Source organism: Diadema setosum, chromosome 13, assembly GCF_964275005.1.
Source record: "Diadema setosum chromosome 13, eeDiaSeto1, whole genome shotgun sequence".
NCBI lineage: Eukaryota > Metazoa > Echinodermata > Echinoidea > Diadematoida > Diadematidae > Diadema > Diadema setosum.
The window spans coordinates 24141121-24161504 of record NC_092697.1 but is presented as its reverse complement, the minus strand read 5'-3'; the positions used below and the strand labels follow the sequence as shown (position 1 = coordinate 24161504).

The 20384-nt window shown below is 37.6% G+C and overlaps 1 protein-coding gene across 1 annotated transcript in view; it reads right to left on the bottom strand.

The window, feature by feature from the left end:
• The window catches only part of LOC140237299 (phosphatidylinositol 3-kinase regulatory subunit alpha-like), an 80794-nt gene that overhangs the window by 32366 nt on the left and 28044 nt on the right, over nucleotides 1–20384 (bottom strand). Inside the window, exons 5-8 of the mRNA XM_072317238.1 lie at nucleotides 18675–18816; nucleotides 15693–15809; nucleotides 11301–11396; nucleotides 4882–4980 (exon numbers count right to left, since the gene is read on the bottom strand). Of these exons, the coding sequence (XP_072173339.1) occupies nucleotides 4882–4980; nucleotides 11301–11396; nucleotides 15693–15809; nucleotides 18675–18816 (454 nt within the window). The remainder of the gene's footprint in view (nucleotides 1–4881; nucleotides 4981–11300; nucleotides 11397–15692; nucleotides 15810–18674; nucleotides 18817–20384) is intronic.

Here is a 20384-nt window from a genome sequence, read left to right as displayed (position 1 = left end):
TTGCCACTATGGGGTCTTACAATAATCATCATGGTGAAACACAGCGTAACATGTGCGCGTGTTATAGGCAAGAACACTTTGAATAGACCAGGTGGCCAGAGTATCAGGTTACATTGTACCTCCTTGAATAGACAGGATGTTGATACAAAAACATTCCTAAGACGCACTCGTAGACGCCATCCGAAAAGTCGGGGATTATGAGCATAATAGAGAAGTTCAAAGGCCGATTACAGACAGTCTCTTTATTCTGCACCGGTCCATAGAATGCATTATAGTGATGTGCTTCGTATGTATTACGTAACCGCTTTTACGGACCCCAATAATTTTATGGTTGTTGAAAATCCAATGTGCAAGTTCTCATGTACTTGATACGAACATGTATTACAGAATTTAAACTTCGACAATGACATACGCTGCAATAAAGCGAGAAACAAGACATACGGCAGAAGTTGTCTTTTATTCTCTCTCTCTCTCTCATACGCTTAGAATTCACAAATGAAAATTATGATGTTCAGTATTTGATGTTTGCAGCATTTCAAAGAGGCAGTCAAAATAAAATTACATCCCATATTACGACGATACCGACAATGGTGATGCTGACTGTTTAGTCTTTTTTGGTTCTAGTTTTGTATGAATTCTTCATAATATGCTAATTTTCGGCTATAGTCGCTCTGTCAATTATACGTTTAGAAGTCTGGGTTTTTCAGTCCATCTCTTTCGGAAGTTCACAAGTCAAATGATTTCGCGATCATTGAGTTATAATGGTTTTAGCAACACACTACCGTTTTGTAGCTCAATCGATTTATAATCAGTAGAATATGGTAACTCATGCCTAAAAAAAAATAAACTTTTTTTAATGTAAATTTGTAGAAAGCACTCCAAATTTGCGAAGTGATGATTCAGTTTTGCGAGAGACGGAGATGTGATAACCGTCGCTTCAATTGAACACTCTACTTTGTTTAGGAGCAATGAATTTCGAGCAATAAAAGCATGAAATGTTCTTGTCCATCTCATATATTGATGTAATCAAATGTTTTCATGCTGCTATTGAAGTGGTTTATGCACTTATCGTGGCTGCGTGCACTCTATTGCATTATATGATTTACGTAGACCTACTTGCATTCATTCCTTTAGACTTCGTGAAATCGCATTGAAGCATTTTCATATTCATAAACGATTGCAGCAAATGCTCGTTTCCTTTATACATTATGCTTATTGAATGAGAATAGTACTTCATTTTCTGTCTTTTACCGGGTGATGACTGGTATACACAATAAAACAAAATAATATTGATTTACATTCATGACATAAGAGAAGATCATTTCAGCAAAATTAACCGTCTGTTATGAGAGATCGAAGAATGTCGGGAGAAATGTCGTTTATTTCAACAAACATATCATCTTTTCGTTATTTTCTGAAGTGATGTAATGATTTTAGACCTTCAAGCTTGTGTGACATGTGCTCGCCGTTCTCCCATGGTCATGTCGTCTTCTTCTATCAGCTGGCGGGTGGTCAACCTTTTTGTTTCTAATATGAATGAACTTCTCCGACGAACTCGGAAATGCTCACCTGCGACCCTGTCTGAAAAGATACTCTCTCACATTGATGCGAATCTGAATTCTCGATGGGAATTCTAATTTGAATTGTGCTAATGCTCCATTTTTTGAAGTGATAGGACATAGTGAAAGGCAAACGAGGTTGAATGAACATCTTCATGGCGCTATCTTTTTTTCTTTTTTTTTTTGTTGGCTATTTTGAATTACGTAACTACGAAATTGGAAGGCAAACGCACACAAAAAATGACTGCAAAATCTTTGCATAATGTTGTACCCTTTTGCCCTTTTTTGCCGTTTTGCTCTTCCTTTGTAATACATTTGTCTCAATTAGTGTTCCTTCATTTCATCTCATTGCATCTCATCACTTTCCTTTCCAGCTATCCCCTTCTTCATTCCCATATATACAAACGTGTAAATTGAATATTATCATTGATGGTGATGATCGCTTCTCCAAGATACTCTGCCCATAAAATTTATATATGTATATATGATAAATTACATATGTATTATATAAAACGTAGAAAGATATTACCAAAACACAAGTTGTATAGGCAAACCTCATCTTGTATAATTTTACATTACGTTTGAAAAATCTTTTCAGATTATCTACCGTCAATCAAACAAAATTTAGATGACCAGCCTATTTTTCTCTCCTTTTTCTCTTCTCATCGTATAGACTCCCCTGTTTCATCTGAAGAGCTCATACATGTTCTGTCAACTGGCTTAAACAGGACCGGTGTTTTATTCTTAGTTTTTTTTTTTCTATGTAAGAAATAACGATACTCATTTAGGTTGGTGATTACTTTTTATAATAATTAATGTCTTGTATCACTGTGTGAAATCTCATTTCACTTGATACATAGTGAATAATCATTATCTTCCCGACATTACGTCGAAGTTGTAAAGGAATTGTAAGATCGCACAGAAAAATAGCAGCATCAAACCCCAATAATAAACTCACAAATCCACTCGGTGATATCTTGTATGCATCCAATGAAAACCTATTATAAGTCGTATGATCGAAATTTGTAGGTAGTCACGATTGATAATTTCAGGAAGCAAACTTCTTTATACAGACTTCTTCAGGGGATGGCAGGTATCGCGCAAGCGTGGATTATGCATTTTTGTTCGTCTCAAAGAAAGTTAGAAAGATGCAAAGATTTGTTTGAATATTGAACATATTCCAGGCTCTTCTCAATTTTATGGGAATTACTGAAACAGAACCAAGAAATAAACTCAAGTGGACGTTATTCTATTACGAAATTCGACTTTGATAAATCAGTATCACCAATTCTACTTGTAATATTACATCGTTGATGGTTTGCCTAGTGTTGAAATAAAGCCACGTGCTTCTGTTACAGACACGCGAGCTTTGTATTTGGATACAAGTAGCGGGGACAAACAAGGTGTAACAGATTTTCAAATGTTGTATACAATGAATAAACTTCCTTCTGTTTCCAAAATTCATTGACTAGCTATGGTAAGGAATTTTGTGAACAACAGGAAGTCAAGAGTGGGTTCGTGTGCCTTTGATATCGCCACAATACGAGATTTACTTGGCGTGTCTTACAGTCGTGTAAATGGAAATACGCAAGCCTGTACACAATCCTCCGATCGATCGCTTTTCATTGAAAGACTTTGAAGGCTTGTGATCAACGGATTACAGTTTCCATAAAAGATTGCCTCCATGAATCAGTAAATTCAAGACGATTATGTAGTAGAAATTTGCGACACCTCGACATAGCCTGGTGCCCAATAATAAAAGACGCTATTCATTTGAGTTGACGAGGGAACGTAAATTGACGATCGTACAGTACGTGAAGTTCAAACCGCGCGCGCGAACCCAGATAGCGAAGGGAAGCGACATTATTATTCATGAGCGGTCGTTATTCATCCAATCAGAAAGCGGATTCCTACACCGCATACACGGCAATTTGATGATTGGGTAAAGCGGGACCGTAAGTCACACCCCCTTAGTAACCCTCGGTTCGGGCTCGATTTTGGAAAACCTGTCCGTCTGTGGGGGTGTTCGCTCGCCAAAGCAAACCGTCCTAAACGGGTTAACAATACTTCACATCAATTATACTGGTTCAAATTTTTACAGTGGCTGTTTCTATCACTAACTCACATTTCAGAACTATTTTGAAGCATGAATGCTGGGTTTTTGTTTCATCTGCAAATGGTAAATTATATGCCTTTAAACATACAGCACCATTAAATCTGTCTTTTCCATTCTCATATATAGCACTGTACTTTACACTGTTCTTCATCACTGTACAGTACCATTATAGCCAACACCCCTTCTCTCATTTTCTGGTAAGTTGTGCAATGATGGGGATCCCTCCACTGTCTATCAATCGAAACTTTGAGATGTCCACAGTTTACCCACAAACTCTCATCCAAGGAAGCATATCAATGTCAGAATGGAAATTGTGTTCTATCGCGGCTTAACCACACTCTGAGCAAATACAACCACAGATGATAGGATAAAACTTGATCCATAAATCACTATTGTGTCAAGGTCTCGCAATGTGCAAAGCTGAACATCTGCAAACTTGTGTTGCAGAGACAGATGGGAAATCCCAAACTCATGTTCTTGTCTTATAACTAGATATACTACTGACAACTACATTTAATGTCTACCAGAAAATAATACCACTCCACCTTACACACACACACACACACACACACACACACACACACACACAGTACGAGACGAAAAAAGGTTCAGCCAGCAGCAATATGTACATGTACACCCCCAAACCGAGAAACTTAATCTTCATTGCTTTAAATAGTCCTTCACAGGGAACTTAACCCATTGAAGACTAGTTTTCGGTAAACTCCGCAGGTGTCTGTGGGAAATGCGTGATGTAGCAAAATCAGCCAGTCCTCAACGGGTTAAAGCTGTTGGTCCCATGTTTGTTTCTGTACAGACATTCATTACTTCCTTGGCAGCCATGTGATAAGAAAGGTGACACGACATTTGCTCCTGTGATAATTGCTCCGGTCTTATGCTCTCCGAGGACTTAGGGTAAGGGTAGGGGTTGTGATAAGGTTTTAGGTTTAGGTTTGATGTCAGGATAAGGATTAGGGTTTGGGTTATGTTTGTGGGTAGAAATTATGTCTGGTTTAGTGTGCAGATATTTCATGGGAGCAACTGTCGCAGGAGCAAATATCATGGAACCAACAGAAATCATCAAAGTAATTATTATCATTTCTATTGCCATTGCTGACCATAGATTATGAGCTCTTTCTGACCCCTGCTCATCACAAACGCACAAACACTTGCACACACACACACATACATACAGACATGGCTACTCACCTTTGCTCTCGATGGCCTCAACACACTTGATGACGACCAGTGGGGAAGGGGACTGAGATGGATCAAACTGGTCTTGTAGACTTTGGCTGAACACATTGGCTGCATTTATAGAACAAACACAAAACAAACCAATGTAGCACATGATTACTGGTAATGGATCCAACTGCTTCCAAAAGTAGGCATGGTTATTAAAGGAGAACTCTGGCTGGTCTTCAGATTTTTAGATTTGAACAAGTATAAATTGGTCATACTGGATACAGAGTTTCAGAATTTATAGTGAGTGGGAGAAGGAATAGTAATGTTTTCATAATCTATTACAAATCACAATGTACAACGATAATGATATAGCAGCTTCACCATAAGAATGCATGAGTGGGGGCTCAAGGAAGCAGAACAAAAGAAGAAAGCATGCATAAATTCCACACAGGTAACTTTGCTAAAGCAAGCAGTGTTGTAATGGAATTGCATTGCTACATCTCTGACATAGGTGAGCCTCCTACACATGCATTTTAGTATAATGAAACTGCTACCGTGTTCAGTGTAATTTGTTTTGGCTTTTCATAGTATTGGTTTCTCTGCTCAAGGACCACAATTAATTCCACAAATCTAAACATGGAGCTGTTGATTTATGTACTACATGAGGTGAAATTATGAAAACTGCCTGGACTTCTCCTTGAAGGTCAAACAATTGATTCAAGCAGTGAATTAATTCAAGATGTGCTTAAAGGCATTCCTTAAAGTTAATGTTGTTGTACATCCTGCACCATCCCAGCAAGAAAAGAGAGAGAAAAATAAAAAGTTTTTCCACAATGTAAAAACTGCAAGCACAGTGGGTCGATTTCTCAACTGCTATTTTAATGGAAGATATTTTTCCTTGTGTAGGAAATTATCACACATCAGCGCAATTACGTATATCAGAAAGTACAACACCTACACGTACAGTAGTAATGAGTAAACCTTGGCATATCCTTGAAGTCTCTCTCTCTCTTTCACAACAACAAAGCACTATCAAAGCACAGGCGTGCAACAATAGACTACCGACCAGACCTCTTGGTCGCCATGGAAACCTATTATAGCACACATCAGGCTTCGCTATGGAAGCTATCTTTCAAGCTGTTGGCTAGTTGAATGGGAAAAAAGAGGACAATGGACGAGTCAATATCCTGGTAGACGATTTTGAATAGAATTCACACGACTGTCAGACAGGGTAGGTAAAGTAGGTCAGACTCAGACTCATATTGAATTTTTTTTTCCCCAAAACAATTGCAGGAGGACAAACATGTAATGTGTTACAGACAGCTTTCTTGCACACTAATGAAGTTACCATGAAATTTCCTCAAAGATGACATTTGGCATTACAGTAGAAAGAGTGAACTTTAAAATACGTTAAAATACTCGGGCAGTGAAGAAATATATGATCTGGCATTCTCTCAATTTTCCTTTTAACTATCCTTCAGGCTGAATTTACAATGTACCACAAACTATTAGGCTACATGAATTCAGTGAGTGCAAAAATAGTAGAATACATAATGAGGTAAATCTGATGATCTGTCCAAAAGTTCAGAATTTGTACATTTTGATCAAATCCATGTACCACCATGGCCAGTAAGAAGGCTACAGCCACTCATGATGTCACTATAATGGAACAATATCATGAAAATCAAATAGGCATTCCACAAAATTTCATTTTCCATGAAGAGTTCAGCTTAATCACATTGACAAATTGACACATTGACACTGACAAATAATGCGGGTAACTCAATGTAAAGACATGAGTTTGAGCCGACAGCCTTTTTGTGGCATGCAACTCTCGCCAATTGTCACTGGCATTCAATGCACTGTGTAGAACAGAACTTTTGCATGCATTTTACTTTCGCGAAACTTGGCTTCTCACAACATACACAAACGTTCCATTTATGTGAAATTTTTTGGGTTTTACAGTAATTCCCTTCTGCCTTCTGAAGGAAATGAGTTAAGTGCTCTTTTTTTTTTAATTTGATACCATAAAAAAAAGAGAATTCTCTTGACATTGTAAAGCTCAATTTTCTTCCTATGATTCCACAATTGATATATCACTGTTAAGTGCTGCAGCCCTTTTTATCGAGTGATGACGCCACATTGAGCAGCAATTTGATGAATCAGTTTCATACATAAAGGATACTTCCTTAAAGATTCAATATCACTGTACATGTGTATCTCATTTCCTTGAAGATGTCAATATCATTATATTTTAAAGTGTCCACACATCCCTTTAGTAAAAAATCATTATTTCAAGAAGACTACCTGTATGTGGATGGGTAATATTCATTTGAAGAATCATATTGCTACTGTAACCCATAAGGACGAGTTCCGAGTATACTAGGGCAGGTGTCTATTGGAAATGCGCATTGTAGCAAAATCAGTCCATCCTCAACAGGGTTAAATGGTCTACTACAACAGGGAATAATTTTCCTTCTCGAAATTGAATAGCAATTTTTGTCAATGGACATACATTTTCAACAAAATGGTATACAAGTCTATGTAATGAAACTGCTATGCAAATTACATTTTGTATAGCAGTCATACCAAAATGCATAGCAAATTGCTATGCGATACCAGGAAAATTATTCCCTGTACAACATTATTATATTGCTGAGGTAGAAACTTTTCCACATTTGACAAGAATATGCTTCGAAACTGGCAGAGACTGCAGACATACAGTAGCCGAGCATTAAACGTGAACGTAGGAGTGTGCTTTCAGAGATGCTACAAGAGCAGCTTCAGAATTCATGTGAAAAGAGTGGGAGCAATCAACGGAGACAGCAGGAAATCAATTATGCTTATCTTTGACAAACGTCACTCAACCAACCTGAAATATGGTTTGCGGGGAGACAGAGCTGTCTTCTCAGTTTCCAAATGAGTTGAGAGAGAGAAATGTGTACATGATGTACATGATGCGCATGATAGCATCGCCACACTATCAATTGTCAGTCCACAGAAGATGTAACTAATCATGGGACAAGTTTGTGGATTGAAATAATCTCATTCTGCATTACTGTTTAAAATTGTGATTACACATTTCAAAACAAAAAAGAAAACAAAAATTATGGTTTAAAAAAAAAAATCCATAACACGGCTAAATTGGTATTGCAATCATTATTGATGTTGACGGCTGCTAAAATTTTGTCGCCTTGATGGCAGCATGCATTTCTTACGAACACGTAAGAAATGCCATCACAAGGGGTATGAAAGCACCCTGGGGCATAGCATGGTGCAAAATATCTACATAATTGGTATATGTAGTTTATTTACACATTGACAAGAAAAGTCTTATTTAATCACAGGATAACACCTTCGCATACTATTAAGGAATAATATTCCTTGAATTTCAACATTTTGGTCATGTTCTGACTGGTTCAAAGTCACATCTTAGCCCGAACTTGGGGTGAATTCCAACAATCATTCTATCACTAAAATCATAACCAGATAAAAGTGAACAATCTTTTCTTCTGCCTTTCACTTGCCTTTCATTGTTTCTCGTGAGATTTATGGTAGACATGTATGGGACACACTTTCCTATTTTTTTTTTTCCAAACAGAAAGCATTGTGCGATATGGTTCCCTCCCCCCCCCCCCCCCATCCCAGTTACAAGATGGGAATGTCCTAGACAAGATTACATGCATACACCCGAAACAAGAATGCAAATGCTATTAATATCCCATACTGGACATTTCCTCATTTAAAAGTCTTTCAGTGCTTAAGCATAATTATATTATCTTAAAGACAGGAAATGCATTTAAAAAAAATGTAACTGATCTGTTTGTACTGATCTGTTTGCACGATATATTTCATATACTGTCATACACATGTACATACACTGCATATGTTGCAGTGTGCTAGTGTGGCATCTGTAAACTTTGTTTTCTTTTTCTGCGTACCAGTATGTTATGTTTGTTCTTTCCTCAATTCCTACTTATATTATTTTTGTGCAAAACTTATGTGTCATGGTGATTCTTTTCAAGGTATACGGACAGCACTGCGTCACACATCTCTAAAATAAATATACTTACAAATGAATAAGTTGTTGCTCCAGCCATAGAGGAACTGAGTAAAGGTATCATATAAATTTGTGTTTTAATTCTGGTGGGGTTTTTTTCACACAGAAATTTAGGTAGAGGAAAAAAAAAAACAAAAAAAAAAAACATGTCTTTCCAGAGATACCTTCCAGGAAATGAAAATCCTACACATTAAGTCCATTCCATTGGTACATGCAGTTTAACACAACATAACAAGTGTTTTTAAAACCTTGCCAGTAGCTTCTGCATTTATTTGCTTGGGATGTACACATTGTAAACAAACAAAACACAGTACTAAGCTTGTGTATGACTCGAGGTAATTAGATATTTCAAATTAGAGAACTGGGAAAAGAATTCAAGAAACATTTCAGTTAATACATTATTGTATGTCTGAAAATGCTAAATAATGAATTTTTCTGTGACAACATGAATCTGCAACTTCGGTAAAAGATTGTAATGTCATGTCCTTCAAAGGTTCTGACTCTTAAAATGTTATTGGAAGGGCATAGAGATGAAATGTTTTGAAACCAGTCACAAGGACACTCTAAACACCTGCAAAGTGTGAAGCACATGTTCGTCATCCACTGACTTGGAGAGATACATATTTTCACACAATGTCATCCAACAATGCCCAAAGCATCTGACACTGCATGCTGTATACCAAATTCATATTATACACTCAGGTATATTGTATAGATATTACACTGGCAAATTTTCTGAGGAAGGGAGCTTTAGCTTGACACAGCTTTAAACACACAGAGCATGCATAATATCTCTATCAACTTTGAAATCAATACATGATATATGAAATCTGTTGGCATCTGACCAACGGATGCATAGCAGTGTCCAATATTGCTATCACAGTATCAATGCCACTTTGGTCCAATCATAGCTCACACTCGGAGGACTGAAATACAACATTACATCAGCACTCAGTACATCCCATATTGGCAGAACAACGATTGGGAGCCAATTACCCTAGTGTCTGATGAGGAACAGGTGCGCAAGCTGCACTGATGTATCATTAGGAAACGTTTTTTCTTGTTCGTTTTTACGCCGCACTCTCGTCATTTTACGGAATCCAAGAACACACAAACATCACTGCTTAAACACTGCGATGACTTACCATTCCTTTGTCTTTCACACTACACAGAGTGCATGTGGTCCTTACTGCAGTTTGATATGATTTAATATGCATACATCATTATAAGTAGGAAAACCTTGAGTCTTCACTGCATATCTGATTCCTATGCTGGCCTTGCTGTTAATGGTTGCCGTACATGTATACCGGTACACGGATACACGTATATCTGAATATCATTCTTCCACATTTCCTGTGCAAGAGTCACTGCCCCCTACAGTTTGTACTTGACTTAAAAAGCTCATGACACACAAAATCTACCAACAATATCATTTCCAGAAATACACATTAGTGGATCGAGATTTCTCACATCAGCTGGCATGTTAAAAAGACACTGATGAGTATTGTAAAAAGGGGAATGTTCGCATGCATTTTGATTTTGCAACTTTCGTGACAGCCAAGATTCGCAAAATTAAAATGCTTTCGAAAGTTCTTGTACACACTATATGCACTGAATGCCAGAGGCAATTCGCAAAAGTTTCATGCAGTAAAAAAAGGCTGTCAGCTCCAATTTGTACAAAATTCATACCACAAAAATATCTTGCTTTTAATACTGTATGACTATAGAGCAAAAACATTTGTTTCCCTACAGTATGCCTTTTTTTTTTTCTTTTTCTTTTTTTTTTTTTTTTTTGGGGGGGGGATAGATAAAAATGTATACATGCATAACAAATTGTACAGATATGCATTGTATGTCAGTGCCAAGGGAGGCAGCACAACCAGTCCAAATGTACAGCTGTAATATCCATAATTACGACTTTGTGTGGTGTCTGTGCATCATGTATGTAATGCTGCCTACAATTACTATTCAATTAGGGGACCGTTTTGATGGTACATGTACAACACTTGAACAGAGCTTTTAAACTTTGATCTCGTTCTAAACTTCACCTTAGTGTAAACATTGCAAAACAACAACAAAGTTATTACTGCATGATAGAGCAAAGAAAACGCAATCATGTAAAATTCACTCTGACTGATTCATGTCCTCAAAGGGCAGAAACCGCTCAGAAAAGTGCATGAACAATGCCCTGCCCCTTTAATTATCAGTCATGTTCTTTAATCACCAGTGAGTTTACAGGGAATTTTCTGGCCACAATTCAAGCAGGGCTTGACAGTGCTCCCCTAGAGTCTGTTGTGGCAACATCCCTCCCCACCCCCACCCCCACCCCCCTCCCCCATCCCTTATGGTTTGGAGACCAGCAGAGACGTGACCTGTTACTCACCACGTATAGCACTGTCTCGCCTGGTCCTCATGCCAGACGGATCACAACGCGGCAGCCCCGTCGCCGCACATGTCCGATGAAATATACTCCCGCAATCTGGCAAAGGAAGAAAACAAGGGGAGGATCATGGTAAGACCACTGCAAAACACATAGGGCACATTGATCATTGTGGCCATATCAGGATTTACAATCCATAACACAAGTCATATCTCACATTTACTGTATAAGTTGTTATTTTCAAGAGTTTTTAACCCGTTGAGGACGGTTTAATTTTGCTACAACACGCATTTCCCATAGACGCTTGCCCGAGTATACTCGGGACTCGTCCTCAACGGGTTAATTTTTGCGAATTTCGCGAATCACATTTGGACCGCGAATTTAACATGCAAAAATGTTGCCAACTAGGGTAATAATGCATTTTAATATGATAGCCTCGGTGTCAAATCGCCAAAACAACTTCTAACGAAAATGTCAGTGACCTCCTCATTTGCGAAAATATCTCTACATGAAAATAACAGCTTATACAGTATGTTGATGAAGTCTATGATCGTGTGGATATGAGATTGAGTAAATAACAGGAGAGGCGATCCTATTCAAGAAATGCTGTAAATTTTTCTTTCCTTCATATCCACTTGCAAATATTTGCTTTGCTAAGTACAGTAGCATCGTCCCAAACTTTTTCTTCTATCAGTCATATTCCTATGATAACAAATCCCACATGATAAATAAGTATTCCAGATGAAAAACATACAAAGTAAAATTACCAACTGCATAAAGAAAATAAATACAGTGCAGAAATTATATCAAATAGGTATGATACCTGACAAGTCAAACATGTAAGGGTTGCAGGTGCAGATCATTATATACAATACAATACTGATGAACATTACATTTTGGTCACATTGCATGCCACAGCCTTTAGATATGGAATCATGACCAAAATTGGAACCAATATGTAAAACCATCACCGACTACTATAAGACCCTGGGTATTTACACCGGAGAGTGAAAAAGACTTTTGTGGTATTAATGACTGGAACGTTGAGTCACTGTACAATTGTAAACAACTCCATGAGTCAGGAAGTGTCACCAGCTTTCCACCATCAACACTTTGTTTCGAAACATTTACATTGTACGTAGCATAAGTCAAGGGTTTGCACTATAACAGTGGTATGGGGCAATAAAATTCCAGGGGTATCAAATATTTGCATACATGCACTGTGTTCCTTCAGTATACATAGATTCATCTGCTCCTTTTAAGGTTTGCTCGTAGGTCGATGGCATCTTGTGAGCCTTAAAAGCCACATCATTTTTTTAATGGGGGAATAAAACATTGAATGCACTGTCCAAAATCTCCAGGAAATATATCAGAAAACATAGTAAAGATTTATCATGAGAAGGTATCGTTTATGGTACGTGCCAATGGCATACATGTGTACAGAACTTAAATTCCAGATTCTGAGACATAACAATCATTTTAATAGACATAATGACATTAAAGAAACTAAATGGAAGCCATTCAAAAGACATATGATTTACAAGACTCTGCAAGTAAACATACAAAGGTTCTTTCAAAATAACCGTTATGTACAAGTTGAGTTTATGGTTTGCATATAGATACACAGCAGCCACAATCCCAACTTTCAACACTACAGGAACATGTAATAAAACATGAAGTTTCCCAGTTTTGTCTTTAACCATAATGAAAAGCAATTTGTGATGTGGCAATAGATTTAAATTGATATCCAGTGATGCATTACCAGGACACAATAAAAAAAAAGAATTATATAGTTTGCTTTACAGTATTCTGTTTGCTTGAATCTATGCCATTATTAATAACATGTCACTAGTCAACTACAAAGCAAATGCATAAACTTCATCAGATTTACTGAATCTAAAAAAACCAAAAAGCCACAGTAAAGACTCCTCATTACGAATAGATTGGTTGTCAAATATGAAGGTAAGTTTACAAAATGTTCTCCTCTTAGCAAGTCTAGCTGAGGGCATTGTACAAATATGTGCGTAGAATCATGACATCACCTCGAAGATTTTCTCTCATGTCTACATTACCGTACCCCTGATGCACTGTGAAAAAAACAAGCTGGTTTCCTTCCTAGTAGAACATGGAATACGTCCTGAATGAACACTATTCAGTGTAGCTATGAGCATGGCATTTATTTATAGAGCTCAATCATTTTAAGCCATAGCAAAATACCCAGTAGGTCCTAACCTGCATACCGGTAAATATACATGTTCTTCATTTAAACTTTAAACACAAATCATGTCACACTACATACAGCTGTACTTGCCTGATGATATGCAAAAGCAAATCAATGGCTTGGATTTTTTTAGATATTCACATGTAGATCAACATAACCATTACGTAGTATACATTTACTCATTGTTCTGTATCATTACTCTTGAAGTTGACACAAATGTCTGAAGAAGTGTCGCCTTATACTGGTATCATACACTTCAATATTCTGATGTGTTACACATCTTCAGTGTTATCAAGACAGATAATTAGTGAAAGGATAATTTTGAATGCACACAGTTTACAAACACATTTACATGTACTTGCTAGAGACCACTCCCCATGTCCTGCTTCTGTAAACCTTATATCAACTTATAGCAAACATCTGTTGTACTTACGCTTGCACCTGCGACGACGGTGGGTCATTATTTCACTGTACACTGGCCCATTCATTGTAAACACTCACACATTCAGATCAAACCAAAGTTGCATCTACATGTATATGCCATAATCATTTACAAGGAGATATGCAACCATAAGGGGTCCATGACATCGTACAAGCTCTTTTCCCCTTCCTTGCTGTTTCGGAGGCAGAGTTCTACTGGAGTATGGCATGATCTCTGTGTGGTGTTATGCTTTACACGTTTGACGCAGGAAATTAAAGAGTGTGAAAGAATACAGCTTTGCAGCCATTTCACTTGGTCTACCTGACGAGAGGAAGGCTAATTCAATATCCATTGAAAACCACACTTGGCAGCTGGTGTCTCTGCAACTATCCATTCACCATTGTATGCTAGAGTGTTGGCATGTGGACATGTGGGACAGGAGTTTCAGTCAGAGCAGATGAAATGGCATTTAAGACAATGCATGAAGGATTGACATGAATCCAGAATTTCAAAGAGTCAAGGGCAGTGTGTCTTCACAGCATTCACATCATTTTTTCTTTTTCTTTTTTTTTTTCTTCTCATAATCACAATGTCAGCAAAAAGTGAGAGTAAAGTTGTATTCCAATACGAACAAGTCTTTGTTGCAACTCATCATCAATACTTTCTAAATGAGCACTGGCAAAGGCAACTGTAGCCTACATCTGAGCTTTAAGACCAGTAAAAGAGAAGCTGTGTACACAAGACACCCATAGAAGTAGAATATTTCCAGGACTTTCCTCTTGAATCCTGAAATAGCTGGCACTTGTGCAAAAGAGCAAAGACCCTAACTTGTTTTTGTAACACACAAGGTCTACTAATTTAAACTTCTACCATACATTGTATTTAGCAGTTGTGATGGTTGCTATTTAAAGAATTCACATAAAATTGTCTTACACATTTCCTCCGAGTCATAAATGTAGGATTTGGCACAGGATTCCATTCTGCTTCAATAAAGGACTTGAAATTTCCTCTTTCCCCCACAAGGATACATTTTATGAAATTTGTAATCTGGTGTCACAAGGCAGGAGTTGGAGAACCATCTCCACATAATGCGCAAAATATTTGCCCATTTGACAAACACATTGAGAATAGCCATCCAAACACACTGTCAGCAAGTACTGAGATTCGGTGTTTCTAGAACATTGCTTTTGATATTCTAGGCAAACATGCACACATTGGTAGACCACCTGGGGGCAGTGTGAAAGTCACTACATTACCCGTACACCATCGCTCGCCATTATATTCTTGCAGTGCCTTGAAGCACTGGCCTAAATCTGACATTTACTAGCGATCGTCCATTAGTTATTTTTAATCTGCACAACATCTGACAGCAGCAGAACTTTTTTTGAGTGTCCTTTTGTTTTGTGGTACGCAATTAAGATAAAGACACCACTAGAGACTAGGAGGAACATGAAATTGTGCAGCCATGCAAAGAGGAAAAGGGAAAGTTGGAGAAACAGATACTCACAAGAATAGACTCACCACTCACATGTTTACACTCTTTATTGTCAACCCGTCGAGAACGAGTCCTGATTTTACTCGGGCAGGTGTCTATGGGAAATGCATGCTATAACAAAATCAGTCCGTCCTCAACAGGTTAAGAGTCTATAAAGAACAAATACCTAAAATCATGGGACTCACCTCTGCATTCAAAAACCGAAAGGGACAGGTAAAAAGCATTATGTAGCTGTAAGATACTATCAAGGGAACTCACGTGAACATTCTAGACCTTGCTGCACGAGGCCAAACATGAACTTGCCACATTTGTCACACCACTGCATGGTGGAGAATGTCCTCTCTTTCAACTTGTGCTCCGTCTTGGGATGCGTACCTGGTGGGTGCGATGGAAAGACAGATGGGTGGATGGAGGGAACGAGGGATGGATAAATGGATGGATGGATGAATTGACAAATGAATAGCGTGATGGCAGAAGGAGAACAAATTGAAATGTTTTCTTCGTACTGATTCAAACAATCCAAAAGTAATCTATGAAAATGAAAACGAAGAAAAACTAAATTGAGTTTTAGTTTCCAGACAACAGAATGATTATGAGGCTTTACTGAAATACCTTATCATTGCAATGCCCTTGATCTCTGAGACTACTGTACGAGCTGAAATTTTCGCGTACAGATATTTTCGCGAATTGGTACTGCGAGGACTTTTTCGCGTGTTGTTAATTTCGCGGTTGCGAGTGTCTAACTGAACTTAGTTATTTGCGCGTTGTTATTTTCGCGTGTTGTTATTTTCGCGATTCAAAGGCGATTCGCGAAATTCGCGAAAATAAAACCACCGCGAAAATTTCAACTCGTACAGTAATTAGTCTTCATCTGATCTGAGGTTTATTCAATAAAATCAAAGCAACAAACAAGTAAAAATTCCCAAAGAAAACTCTGCACATCATAGACATTTCTTAGAATATCATCCTACAGTTTAAGCAAAACAAAAAAGGGGGTAGGAATGAACTCAGAGATGATGGTACAATCAGACATCTGCATTCAACTCTGTCAAATTTCCAAGCAGGATCGAATGTACACAGAGAACCCCACAAGATATTACATTTCATTGGAAGTAAAAGAAAAAGATGCAAATTCCCCTAGCTTCACTACAGCAAGGATGACAAACTTCCCAACAATAGAAATCAGTAATTCGCTGAAGGCTTTTTCAGGTGACAGTTTGACACAGATTCTAATGACCTACAGACAAATACTTTGGATTCAATACTTGAAAATAACATTATTCCTTGCTTGAAAAAAAAAAAATCAATACCCATTTCATTTTACCAAAGGTCACGTTTCATTTTACTTTGGCAGCAATGCAAAATCTTGTTGTGATAATGGTGAATTTTCAGCCCTCAAGGACCAAGTTGTTAGATAATTTGTTGTTGTTTTTCATCTGAAGGTAGAGCTTGTGATATTGTAATACAAACTGAAAGTCAACAAGTGCAAACATAGTGCCGCCATCGCTAAGGCATGGCAACAATTGCGTACTTCAATGGTAAAAGCTCATTGTAATTTTCAATTCATAGTTGAAACATAAAAATTGAAGAATACATGAAAAATTACATCTGAAACCAACATAAAGACATATGATCATAGAAACCAATAAACAATAAACAAAAAGAAAAGAAAAGAAAATGGGGATCATTTCCATCTTTATACATGGCTAAACCAGGGCCTCAATGTAGTTTAGAGACTCATGCTATTACCAGTACTAAGCAATGGGCGAACACAATGAATGCAACTACGATGGCCATGTGAACAGCTCACTGGCTGTGTGCCAATTTGTTTCCATGGCAATGGCAATCACTGTTACTATAAATTATGACATGTGTAATGCATTCACTGTAAAAAAAAACAAGGCCAGAAAAATTGTTTCTTCCAATACCTGACACATTCCACTCAGGTGTCAATGAGCATGGTATGATTGAAATCATCATAATTTGGTAATTGACACTAGAACACCTACATTAAAGATTACAGTCACTTTTCAAGAAAACAAAAAGTCGCCAAGTTCAAGTTTATATGAATTCACAATCAAAAAAAAAAAAAATGCAGAATGTGTAACATCTTACAAGTTTTCTTACAGAAAATGAAGCAAAATAACTACACTGGTCAATTGAAAAACCATATATGATTCCATGGCCTCACAGGTTTCCTTATGTACATACAAACCTTTGATAAATTTCCTTTTTTATTTGAAATAATAATGATAACAGCAATGTATCCCATGTTGTCATAACCCTGCAATAGGGCTACATTTTGTTTATCTATCAATCACAAAAAAAAAAAAAATCTTCTTTTTAAAAAAATATCTTTGTGTACAAACCAACAGGACAGATGTGAATCAAGGATGTCAAAAACACAACTAGCTTGCAAATGTGGTACTGGCCAACATCACGATTGAAGGAAAACATACGAAACCAAAGGTTCGTTTTCATACAATTCACATACTTAAATGTATCCACGTCTGATGAAACTTCCAACTATAATCTTGGTCTATTTCTACTCTATATTAAAGTCAATTTGAACATTGTGTGGCATTGTAGTGATTGCTTGTCTATTTTGTTATAGAGTACTCTGAATGGTTCTGCACTATAATTTGGCAAGCTGATGACTGCACCTAAAGGAGGTAGACATACACTGTACATTGTACACTGTACATGTACAGTAGCACCTGATAAAAAAATGAATTCCACTGTTCTGTCCATTCTAGACAGGATAAATACATTTACAAGGACTCCTTCAGCACATTAAGGACAAGTGCTTCCTTAAACACAAATTGCCCAGACATACCAGATGTACAAACTGTTTCTGTATCTGAACTATAAGTAGGAAGTAATGGCAGTATAGCACTTTTGTTCTGGTATTGTTGTTGTTTGTTGGTAAGTTTGTTTTGCTTTGTTTTGTTTTGTTTTGTTTTGTTTTGTTTTGTTGTGTTTTGTTGTGTTTTAAATAGAGTGGCTAATAATGTCTAGCATTGATTTTTTTTTTTTCCACGGTCGAAATGTACTAGTAGTCACAAAAGTAGTCATGTTCCATACTACAAATGTATGGGCATTAATATAGTGAATGAATAACTCAATTTTGAACCTTTTGTTTTTTAATCAACACAGTCACTAAACATGACAAAGGTGCAACTCCCCAGCCATCAAAAGTCATTAGAGTCGCCTTGACTAAGCAGAGGTGACTGTACTCACAGTCAGCTGCTAGTGCCAGGGACTCCGCATGGGTCCTGGACTGGGACATGCTACCACTCCTGGTCCTAGACTTGCCGTAGCACAGTTCATCCCTGGCAATCAGGATACACTGCTGGTGGAATTTGTCGAGGACACTGATAGACTGTATGAAGGCAGAGTTTGAAACAAACAAAGAAATAAACAAAAAACAAAGCTTGTATTAAAAGGATTGAAGGATCACAAAACAGCATGACAGCTACAAATGACCTCCAATTCCTTACATTTATTTTCAGTACAGTTCCTTTTTCCCTTTCCTTCCTAGTATACATAATAAGTAGCAACTTGTACAATATATGGCCTTATTCAAAGGTTCTCACGGCATTACAAGGGCATTCAGTAAAGCTAAAGCCGAACAAGCCAAAGTCCTACGCATCAGCAGGGGAGCTTCTGAGATTTGTCACTGTAATTATTATTCATGAGCTGGGAGTGCGATTAACCAGCTCATCATTCCCACCAAAATATTCAGTTACCGAACACCTGTAATTTAGTTAGTGACTTCGACTAATGCGATTACTAGATTCTTCCAAAGACTGGCAGTGTGAAATGTACACCAAATGTACATGATGCATAAGCTTCTTGGAACAGAGCTGTACTGATTGATTGAAAATCTTGCTACCACACACTGGCAGCATAAATTCAGTAAATGCAAAGACGTGAGCTTAGATATTTGGGTTCTGACCAGGTTTTGGTGATGTCATGCTTGACATTATGCTAAGCACAGGATTTCTGTTTTTTCACCTCTAGAAAGCAAATGCAGTGGACTCCCGTTATAACGAAGTCCTCGCGGCCCGTCAGTTTTCTTTCGTTTTATCAAAATTTCATTAAAACAGAACTAATAAACAATGAAAATACATAGAGCCAATAATGTCGTGGCCTGGATTTTTATTTTGTTGTAACCGGAATTTCGTTAAATCCGTGTTCATTATAACAGGAGTGCACTGTACTCTATACAGCAAACATAGTTCCTGATTACACTCATATCTGCATAGATTTCAGACTACCCAAACAGGTTGCGCCGAGCGCGAAAAATTAGTCGTGTGAAAATACCCACTTTTACAGTAGATTTTCTGCCGAGGAGCTAGTGATGACTGGCTCACTTGATTTGTTGATGAATGGAATGATACTCCAATACTTTAACGTGTACTCCAGTTTGTATGGATTTGCATTCAATCGTAAAGTTGCGATTGATTTGAATTAATCACAAGTTTTTATAAGACAGGGCCCTGGTCATCCATAGTAACCTTTTATGCATAAAATTTGATAAGGTCAGCCACCTTGTCTTCTGGAAGTGACAGATAAATGGCATGGCTAATTCACAAGCATTTTAATCACAGACATACAGGAATGAGCTGCTATCATACCTAGGGTACATGTACAACATGCAGTACACTTGCATACAAAGCATATAAAGCAAAGATCCGCAGCAACCTTTACAGATGGCCCCAGGTTTTCTTGTACGGTTGCCATGGAAACTGACATTTATTCTGAGGACATGATTAGAATTACTCTTTGAAGGCCCCACAGATGACAAACTAACATATAATCTTCAGAGGAGACTGGTGTGTGTGTACAGTATAAGATCTCAGCAGCAGTCAGCTGAATGGGGTATCATTCATTCCTCCTTTCAATACCCAAGCACACCTTCCTATCAAAGCTCCTCTTCCACCTGTC